The following is a 10,580-nucleotide window of genomic DNA, read 5'->3' as shown; positions in this document are numbered from 1 at the left end:
CCAGATCCTCTTCAAACTCTCTCTTCTCATCGTCCGTGCATCCTGTTTGTGGTGCGTATACCTGTATTATGTCCATTATCTCCCCCTCCATTCTGACCGTAACCTTAATAATTCTTTCACTTACCACATCCACTTTCATCACTCTGCTTGTCATCTTTTTGTCCATGACTATAGCTACTCCATTTCTTCTTCCAATTTCTCCTCCAGACCACCAAATCCTGTATCCCTGTCCCACTTCTCTACTTTCACTACCTTTCCACTTTGTTTCACTGATTCCCATTATGTTTATTCTTCTTCTCTTCATCATCTCTACTACCTCTTCTAACTTGTTCCTAAGCGTCACAACATTTATTGTACCAAATCTTAACCTTAAACAATTGCCGGGTCGTTGCCGTAAATTTCCATCCTTTCCGAGGCTGTTCTTATTTTTGAAAGCAAGTTTTATCCACTACCGGCTTGCTAGACCTGACGTAGCTTCACCAGAGCCCCGTTAGCCGTCTCTTTGAGCCGTTGCCCGTCCCTCACGACGAGGACGAGGGGTTGGACTTAGAGGGACTCAATTTGCTATACTGTATTTAAATGTTGAATAAATATCATAGTTTTTCAAAATCAATATCTCCCTTTCTAATGCACATTGGAGACAAATCCAAAATATTATTAAAACAATAGGTTCCTATTTGGTGTATTAAGGTTTCAGAATTTTAGCCATTCATGGTTTCAAAAGCGTCAGAGAGAAAATAAAAAGTGTCTTAGAATCTTATAATCAACTACATTATTTGAAATTCACCACAAATATTTTAGTAAATATTTTTCAATAAATTTCAAATGTCATAAACTTACACTTACAAATAATTAAGCAAATGACTGAAATATACATTCTATTATTCTAGTCCTAGATTAATTTTGAGTATGTACTTATATGCAGAACAAACACTTGTACAAAAGTTATTATCTATTAAACTCTAAGTGTAAACTATACTTTTAATTATTTTCAGTAATTGCATTTTGTGCAGGTATTGTTTTGTGGAGAATCTCCTCCGCAACAACGTGTTGGCGCCCCCGAGCTACGCAGTTCTGGATGAGTGGTTTCAGTGGATTGTAAAGAATTTTGACACTCATGGAGATCTTATTGGTGAGGCATTGATTCTATAGTTTAGAAATAGGTCCATTCAAATAAATTTCCACTTTCACAAAGTATAATACTCTCTTTGTTATTTTTTTCACTGAATTGTTCTGTCTGAAAGGTTGGCAACATCATAGGTTGGAGATGTTTAATAAGTTATGCTTTACTAGCTGCAGTTAAAATTACCAACGATTAAGAGATAATATACATCAATTGTATCAGCTATTGCCCTGTTATTTGATTACAAAGATGGAGATACGACTAAAACGAAATTGATAGTTTGAGCAACCTGCTATTTTTAATTTAATACCAAACATATAATAAAACAGTCAATAGTAAACCAAGATGGCGTCCTCTTTGGCCTAAACATTAATTAAATACAGACATTCTCTGTTTACAGGTGTTGCTGGATTAACTGTACAATACTTTACACTCACTGAATTCATATTAAACAAATTATGTAATTCTTTAAAACTTTTAGAAGTACATTTTTAACAATTTGATTAACAATATGGCACTAGGGCTAAAACTTAACATTAACACAGACACATCGGTTCTCACTAACTCCTGTTTCCGATTTTTACAACTTCTCCCTCTCGTGCCTGCGCAGATCACTGAGAGGTGTCTGCCGGTTTTGCTCGACCAATGAGAACCAACATTACCTTATGTGTACTTTAGACAAACTGCTCAAGACTATTTGGCGTCTAGTAATTTCTTGCCATCTTGTATATATGATTTCTGTATGTTAAAAATGTGTTTAAATTTATTTTAATTAATTATATTTGTAATTAATGTAAAACTATTACAACCATAAAGGTCATACTATAAATTTAATTTTAATTAAGTCTGGTATGTAAAATACGAGTCACATTTAGAAATACTGCTGCAATATTTAGTATTTTTTAAGTTTGTAACTAATAAAATTTGTTGTTCAAAAAAGTAATTTTTTTTATTAGCCCTCTCAATTTTGATTATATTTAATATAATACATATTTTGTTTAAAAACTACACAAATCTATCCCCAACCAAAATCAAATCACATGAAACAATGTTTTATTTTCATAAAATATATTTATAAACGTGATAAAAGTACATCGTATAAGTAAAGCTATATATTTAAAATAAGCTTACTGTAAAAAAATATAAGGAAATATTCTCACGTGGGCACACTAGCCTGTGTGTGAGAAAGAGTTAATTGTTTTTATAATCTGATAAGAGGGCCTGCAGATTTTTTAAATTTTAGAGTATCTTTTATTATAAAAATTAAATTTGAAACTCATTTAGAGTACTATTATAATGTAAGTTATTTGGCAAGAATCTGGTTTGAATTCTTGTAACAAAGTAGACTTTACAAAAGGTTCTGGTAGTTGTAACAATGTAGACTTGTAGTTGTAACAATGTAGAATTCACAAAAGGTTCTGGTAGTGGTAACAATGTAGACTTTACAAAAGGTTCTGGCAGTTGGGAAATGGCGAAATACAATTCCAACTTTTAGTTATTGCCAGATCACACTACTAAACAATATATAAACTTTTTTATTTTACATGTTCTTAAAGAACGGTAATTGTGTCATTCCATTTTACCTATTAATAATAAGTCTTTGTGTGTAATAAAACTGTCTCTTTGAAAAACTGTAGGATTGGATTTCCTCTAAGTCTCGTTAATTGACATATTTTCAGTGAAAAAGTGGCCATTGTAAGTGGATATCTGTGTATAGTGTACCTGAGGACGGAGCCAGAAGTAGTCTACCAGAGGATGAAGGCGCGAGCTCGCACCGAGGAGGCCCAAGTGCCGCTAGAGTATCTGCAGCAGCTGCACCAGATGCATGACGACTGGCTCCTACACAAGAGTGCTTTTCTCCTGTCCCGCACCGGTGAGAGGGATAGGCTGATTGTGTATGTCCAGACATACACATGAGTAAAACACGTAGCTTGACGTAGAATCAGAGCTATAGTTGTGGGTTGTCCCTGATCACTAACCTTCTTATCACCATATAATTGGAAGTTAGCTGAACAAACATATATTTGTTATATTCAATAGGGTCTTAGGGTCACTCTTAACCCATTGAGGAAGCAATTAACCTAACCTGTCTAAGACTGAATGTTTGAATTGATTTTGGCAAAAATGCATGCGTGTACTAAAATATTAATAGAATGAGTTTGGATACAGAAAAATTAGTCAATTTGTGGACATTTGGTTGCTCTACAATAGTGTTGGTTGCTTTCTCCAAATAATTTTTTACTTAATATTTTTTAGTATATATCTACACATTTTTTTAGTAAGAAAAACAAAATATGAAAAGGATCTGTCAATATTTTGTTACTTTTTTGTTTATCTGTTTCAATTATTTTTTTATTATAAACAGCACAATGTTTTTTTTTACATGGAACACCAGTTTTTATTGGATTACTTAATTATAAAGCATAATAACTAAACAATCAAAATTCACTTAAATGTGTTCACTTTTTTATGATTTTATGACAAGGTCCTGAATTAGTTGTCTGGGAGATGAGATAAAACTGCTTGTTACATTCAACTGTTATTAGTAAAATGATAATTAAAATAAACTATTTAAATTACATACAATGACCATTCATTTACGTTTTACAATTTACTTTTGTATGTCTTTGGAGTACTTTTTAATATCTCAATATCACTGTCCAAGTATCTGTCTACTTCTCAAGTACGCAAATCGTCTTGTTCCATGAAGTAGCAGTGAACGAAAAACTCATTCAACAACTATAAACAGTTAAACACTAAACATTTAGTGCTTACATTCTAAAGCAGAACATTGAAGTGACGAAAATTGAGCACATGGCAAAATGTAAACAATAACAAAACAAGCTATTGGTTGTGGTTCCAGTGTGCAAACATGTTGAATCGAAACGGAATGATTGCTCATAAGAATGCAAGAAGGTACAAAACTGCAATCTAGCGGTAAAACAAACAAATACGCGATTTGTCTAGAAAGAGCACGAGTGTCGCTCAGCCAAATTCCCCAATGGGTTAAAAATATCACCAATTTGAATAATTTCAGTGAGAAGAGAATCACGTAGAGAAATTAATAACAATAAATGAAAAAATATAAACAGTTTATTATGTTCAACATATCAGTTTCTTTAACCCTTTGAGGACTAAGGGCCAATCCGTCAGCCCATTGTGGTGTCAGTAATAAGAGCCTACAATTTATACTAACTGCTCATGTTTAGTACGGATTCCATAAATTTATGGAATGCCAAGATTCCTGAAGAACTTGTGATTACATAATTTTATGGAATTGATGTTTTTTGTTTTAGTGTATTGTACAATCTCTTGATTTTATGTTGCAATCATGTATTATGTAATTTGATATCTATTGTATTGTTATTAACATTCTTCATTACAATGCACACACTATATTTATTACATCTGCTTGTTTATAAAACAACAGCTGGCAACATGCATTGTTAGGTCATTTTCTTTGATCAAGATGCCCGCTCAGACTAAGGTATTCATACACAAAATTTTCAACTTCAATAAAATTGTACTTTAATATTATTATACTGTTTTGTGTTTAAATATACATTTTAAAAAATTAGAAAAGAATTGTTTGATATCTTTGCTTAAAAAACTTGTCTTACCCGTAAATCACTTAATTTTTCTATTTTTCCAGCGTGTGAGTAATATATGGTTTCCAAGAACGTTTAATGTTTTACATTGATTTAAAGAGTCAATATTGATAAAAAGTCAATAAATGTCCTAACATTAATAAATGACTCCTCTAATTTTCACTCTCCTTATTTTTTGAAAGATGGAATAATTAATACAGATTAGATTAAGGGCTACTTCTTATATTATTTCTGGTTGTATTTCAGCCTTACTATTAAAGTTCGGAGAGCTGATGCATGGTGTAAGACATCGGACTTTGGATCTGATTTTGAAATAGCGCAGGATCAAATCATGTCTGACCATAGCACTATATATCAGTACCATTGCGCTATGTTGACTCTCCTCCTTATTCTGTTTGATAAGATCCTTGCACTGGCCAATGGTGCTTGTGAATGTGCTGAATAATGCATCAAATCAATCAGCCTCTCCTTTGGTTAAAAAAATGTTTTGAGCTTGGAAATCCTCCCCTTGCAATTGACCTGATTTTAAATTTTACAATAAAGGGTGAAGGAAAAATCATTCTTTGATGTCTTCAGTTGTAAATTTTAATAGTACCATTTCCAGAACTTTCAGAATTCAATTTATCTTCGTTTCATTTATCTTTGCACTATAAACAAATCCATTTATGTTTACAATTTTGTGATATTCTTGTACAGTAAATTCACAAACTCCAAGACAATTAAAATTGGAATTCTTCAGTAATTGTTTTGTAATCTAGAAATAAAATCTTTTGCAGGCAAGATTAGAGTCATATCATGGGGATATCATTGTGCATATCCCATGAAAGATAAGATAGCACTATGTCCTTTCCCAACCACATAAAATAGTTAAATGAAGCAGCTATACATTTTTCATTGTTAACAATGATGTAACAGCGTAGACAAAAGGGAAGAATATATAAAAAGCAAGTAGTTTGTGCTATTGGAATGATAGAGTATTGCAGCGGAAATAATTAACCATCAAGATTATAACTGACCTAAGCTTCTTTGAATAGTTTTTAGTTCCACCAAGGTTAGATTCTCTTTGTCACGTCAGTATCAGTCTCCTCTTTGTTAATTTTGATATTATGTTAAATCGCTTACTTGCTTAAACCCTTTTAACCCCGACGTCCGTACTATACGGACGTCGTAAAAATGGCGTCAACTCCCGACGTCCGTATAGTACGGACGTGCACTTTTTATTACTTTACTGGCCACCTATTTCACCAAATGCTTTGAAATTTCACAGACTTGTGCACAAAGATATTTTGCATCGAAATATATTAGTTTGTAATGGTTTGACTTCGTATTTTGTCAGTCTGTGACTGAGCAATTGCAATTCGTCTCGACTGACTGCTCACGCTTGTTGCAGACAGCTGTATATCACGTGGTTGTGAATATTCCGTTTTCTTCACAGTTTTAGGTTAAAGCAGTGTAAAGTACGGCAGTTAATGTTTAGTTTATTATTTTTTTTTTATTTCAAAATGAGTAAAAGACATCGTTCAAAGTCTCCCGTAAGTGAAAATACACTAATTAGTAACCTAGTTGCAAATGGTGTGGATATGATTAGTGACGACGATTTTAGTGATCATTTTGTAGTAATGTAAATATTGTTTTAAAACTTTTTTTAAATTTATATTATGAACAGTTTTAGTTATTTTTTTCAGAAATAACTTTGGTTTTATGTTTATTTTAAGTACTGTGAATTTCAAAGGTCTTGTTACATTGCCTTGCCCAAAAATGGCAAAAAGAAAAATTTACACGGCTAAACAAAAATTGATGTTACTCCACTTGTAAATAAGGTAGGCCTATGATTTTTGTTTCCTTTTATTAAGGATTAAATATATCATAAAGTAAATGGGTATTTTTATGTCAAATATTTTTTTATCTATATGGTTTCCATGATCAAACTTGAAATTTTTTCATTTTTATTTATTTTTTATATATGTATATGTATGTAAAAATAATTACTTTCAAAATAATAATTTTATTTGTATATTTCTGTAAGCTACATGTATAAAGAAGTAAAACAAAAAAATAATTACCTAAATATCTTAAAAAATAACTGAGTTATGAATTTTTTACAAAACCCTTACATTTTGTCTGAAAATGGCTTGGGATTCCTGGCACCTCACTTGATTTAATGGCCGGGGTTAAAAGGGTTAAGTGTCGAACCTCCTCTACGTATGCCTCCCGTTCTTGTTATTTCTCCCCAACATAAGTACAACCACATTGTATGAACCACACATTTTTCTAATAAGGAAACCACTTAACAGCTTCTCTCCAAAGTCTTATATTCTGCGTTCCCAGGTGATTGTGATTGACGCCAACAAGGAACTGTCCGACATGATGGAGGAGTATGAGAGATGCGAGTCAGCAATGAAGACCCGAGGTTCCATCTTTACCACGAAGACTTGCTCGCCGAGGAAGTCTGCTTCTTTATTCCGAAGTGCTGTTCCACAGTCCCCATCTAAACTAGTACTATAACCTGTGATCTCAACACAAGCGTTTATAACTATTTAATGAAAATTTGGTTATTGCAGTGTGTCGTTTGTGCCATAAAATGGTGACTGGTTGAATGTATACCATATTAAGAACACTTGGATCTAACTGATCGTTCCAGTCTAAAAACGATGTTGATGTCAAGAACATCCTGAAAAGTATATTAACAGTCCAATATTAGTTTACTCCATTTATTGCATTTTGAGTTGCTACGTTCGTATACATAACAGTAATCTATTCATGAAAGAAGTAACCCTGTTTAATTTCTCGCATTAAGATGATTAAATTTGATTTTTCTTATCAAGGGTGTCTTTAAATAGACAAAAATATGTCATCAGTCTTTTAGGGATTATTTCTGAAAGTGGAAGTTCTTTAACTCCTGAACATACTTTGAGGAACCATTCTAGCATTTACTTAGAGAATGAGAGCCGTTAAAGGTAACTTCAATTTGAACCTTCTCACTGTAAAACATGTTGTACTTTATTATCCGGGCAAGCTGATCAAATAAATTACATTCCTGAGATTTTATTAAAAGTATTTGTAATTTTGATCCATATTGTTGATCCAATTATCTATTTTGTTGTCACTGGGGATATGTTATTTTAATCAATAGTATTTTGTCACTGGGGATATGTTATTTTAATCAATAGTATAGACTTTAGTACTATTCCGGCTAATTCTAAATAGTTCTATTAATTTTCAATATTCACTATTCAGTGTGTTTTTTTATTGGAGTTTACAATTACTTGATAGTTTGGTTTCTATTTTTTCAGTAACAAAACAATTCAAAAGTTAAGTAGATTCTTTCTGTATTATTTAAAAATAACGGAACCAGAAACTTAACAAAAATTTTTGTGATAAAGTTGCATATTAGAGAATAGAGCTTTATTTTGTTAAATAGACAAATAAGTTTAAAATAATTTTGAGGGTTACCGAAAATATTGTAAAAAAAATTGTTACCTTACTGTACTGTACTTTTTTCGGAAATAGTACTTTTAAGCCATTATATTTTAGATATTGTTTTTATTCATATAATGTCTATTACGACTGTGAATTATTGTTTTATCAATTATTGTATTGTAAAAAATATAAGATTTAATCTCCATTATTTTGTATGTTAAACATGTTTATATATTTAATAAAGCTGAATAGCAATGTGTCGTCTTTAGACTGAATTGCTTTCCTCATTTTGATTTTCAACCAACTAGACTTACAAGTTTTGAATTGAGAATAAAGATTAACAGTTTTGGAGCATGAGCTAGGGGGCGTGCTTATGGATTTCTGGGAGTGTGTTGTAAGAGAACGGAAATGTAGGGAAGATTATTAGAAGAAAAAAGAAAGTGGATTGACAAAATAAAGTGGAATGGAATGTACTAAGAATTAAAAACAAAAATCTCTCAGGTTATAATGACAATAGAGATGTTGCGGCGAGTGCCTCTATAGATTTGAAATTGGTGCGTGTAGTGGTGAACCTACGTTGTCTAAGATTAAGTATAATTGTTAGGGAACTTTTCGGAACCATATCTAAATTATTAGTGTATCTTTTGTCATCAAAGCTGGTTAGGTTTGGATAGGGGGAATCTAGTGGCGGATCCACGGTTAATTATTATTCCTCTGGAAGGTGCCCTCTTCTGGTTGCAACGACACGAGGTCGCAATGTTAGATAAATTGTGAAGTAAGGTTTTATGCAATTACTCAATCAATTATCTGTTAATTGGTTGGTGAGGGAGGAAGTTCTGGTGTCTTCTGAGATTGGCTTTTTCGGTGTCTCTCTCGTCTCATTCAAGAAAAAAGTTCGTGAAGTTTTAGTGAAGTGAGATTCAATCCATATGGGTCTCTTTCAGTGTAGAGTCAGTGTATCTGTATTACAGCGTATTCAGTACATCAATATTCACTTCTGTTTGCAGAGAATCTGTTAAAAACTTAAGCAACTCTGACAGTAGAGACATATAAAACATGTCCAATAACGTCTTAAAGAAAATTATTCCAGGCATTTATGTCCCTCTTACAATATATCTGTTGAATGAAAGCTATTTTCCTGAAGAACTTAAAATATTAAGAGTTTGTGCAGTGGTTAAGGTGGGTTCCAAAAATCAACCTGAAAGTTATCACCCCATATCTATAGTTCCAGTTATTGGTAAACTTCTTGAATCATGGTTTATAAGGAAATTTCTAATTATTTTGAAATGAACAACCTAAATTCTATTCAATTTGGTTTTAGAAAAATTAAATTTACCTTTCAAGCCTTAGACAAGTCATTTATAGAGATGTCCTTGCAAGCCTTTGAAGAGAAGGACACATTATGTGACCTGAGCAGTGCTTTTGATTGTGTTGACATCAATGATTTTACCATGAAATTATATTACGGGTTGGGCAGTGTACCACTTTCATTTCTAAAATCCCATCTAAGCAACGGAAAGCAAAAGGTTTATAACAATGGTAACTGGTCTCAGGAAGTAAATGTCACGTATGGCGTCCCTCAGAGATCAATATTAAGTTCTTTGTTATTCTTGGTCTGTATTAATGACTTCCCAGTCGTCAGTCTCTGCCACAACAATCTCATATGGAGATGACTCGACATTTTTAAATACAAGCAATACCATTGAGGAATCGAATATTATAACACAAAATACTTTATTAGACACTTGTGCAGCTATCAGAAGACAAAATGTTTGCTGCTCCTGGCTTGTGCAAGCGTACCTTTGAAGTCGTGCTCGCTTATGTCTTGACGGATTTCGTTGAAACTAGTACCGTTGGAATTGTAATAAAATTCTCCAAGTAGTTGGTGTCTAGTACATTTTTTATAACTATACTGGATTTTTGTTGACTAAAAATTTTCAACAGACTCCATTTTGTTAATATTAAAGAAAACAACACAATTTTCCTCTTACCTATTCAAACCTATTTACCAAATTTGGTTTCTTTAGCTTTACTAGTTTTAGAGATAATAATTTGTTAATACAAAATGGCAGCTAGCGGTTAAACAAAATGGAAATTGGAAAAAGTTATTCTTCATTTTTAGCTTAGAATCACACAAAATTTGAAAATGCATAGATAGCCAGCCCAACCTTTTGTTATGCCCTGTATAATTTTAAAGAAGTTGCATACATCTACGTTCTAGACTCAAAATAATGAACATATTATAAAAGAGTTAAATATTCTCAACTATCTTCTGGTAATGAAATCTCAAGAAATATAAATTACTAAAATATGTTTCCAAAACTGTGTCTAGAATACTTTGAAAATATTACACAAAAATAAACGTACAAGAAGTTTAAGTTATGGGTTTGTTACATCACAAAATGATTTTTGCATTCTCTTGTGATCAA

General features: G+C 32.2%; 1 protein-coding gene across 1 annotated transcript; it reads left to right on the top strand.

Moving 5' to 3' along the window:
• Positions 1-990: 990 nt before the first annotated feature.
• Positions 991-8,426, top strand: LOC124355321 (deoxynucleoside kinase-like; the record flags this gene model as incomplete). The annotated part of the gene is made up of 3 exons (XM_046806418.1): positions 991-1,132; positions 2,841-2,996; positions 7,060-8,426. Coding segments are annotated over 3 exons (312 nt in total), but the record flags the coding sequence as incomplete, so codon positions are not given.
• Between the last annotated feature and the right edge of the window lie 2,154 nt (positions 8,427-10,580).

Source organism: Homalodisca vitripennis, chromosome 2 (assembly GCF_021130785.1).
Source record: "Homalodisca vitripennis isolate AUS2020 chromosome 2, UT_GWSS_2.1, whole genome shotgun sequence".
Taxonomy (NCBI): Eukaryota; Metazoa; Arthropoda; class Insecta; order Hemiptera; family Cicadellidae; genus Homalodisca; species Homalodisca vitripennis.
This window is presented reverse-complemented; position numbering and strand designations above follow the sequence as displayed.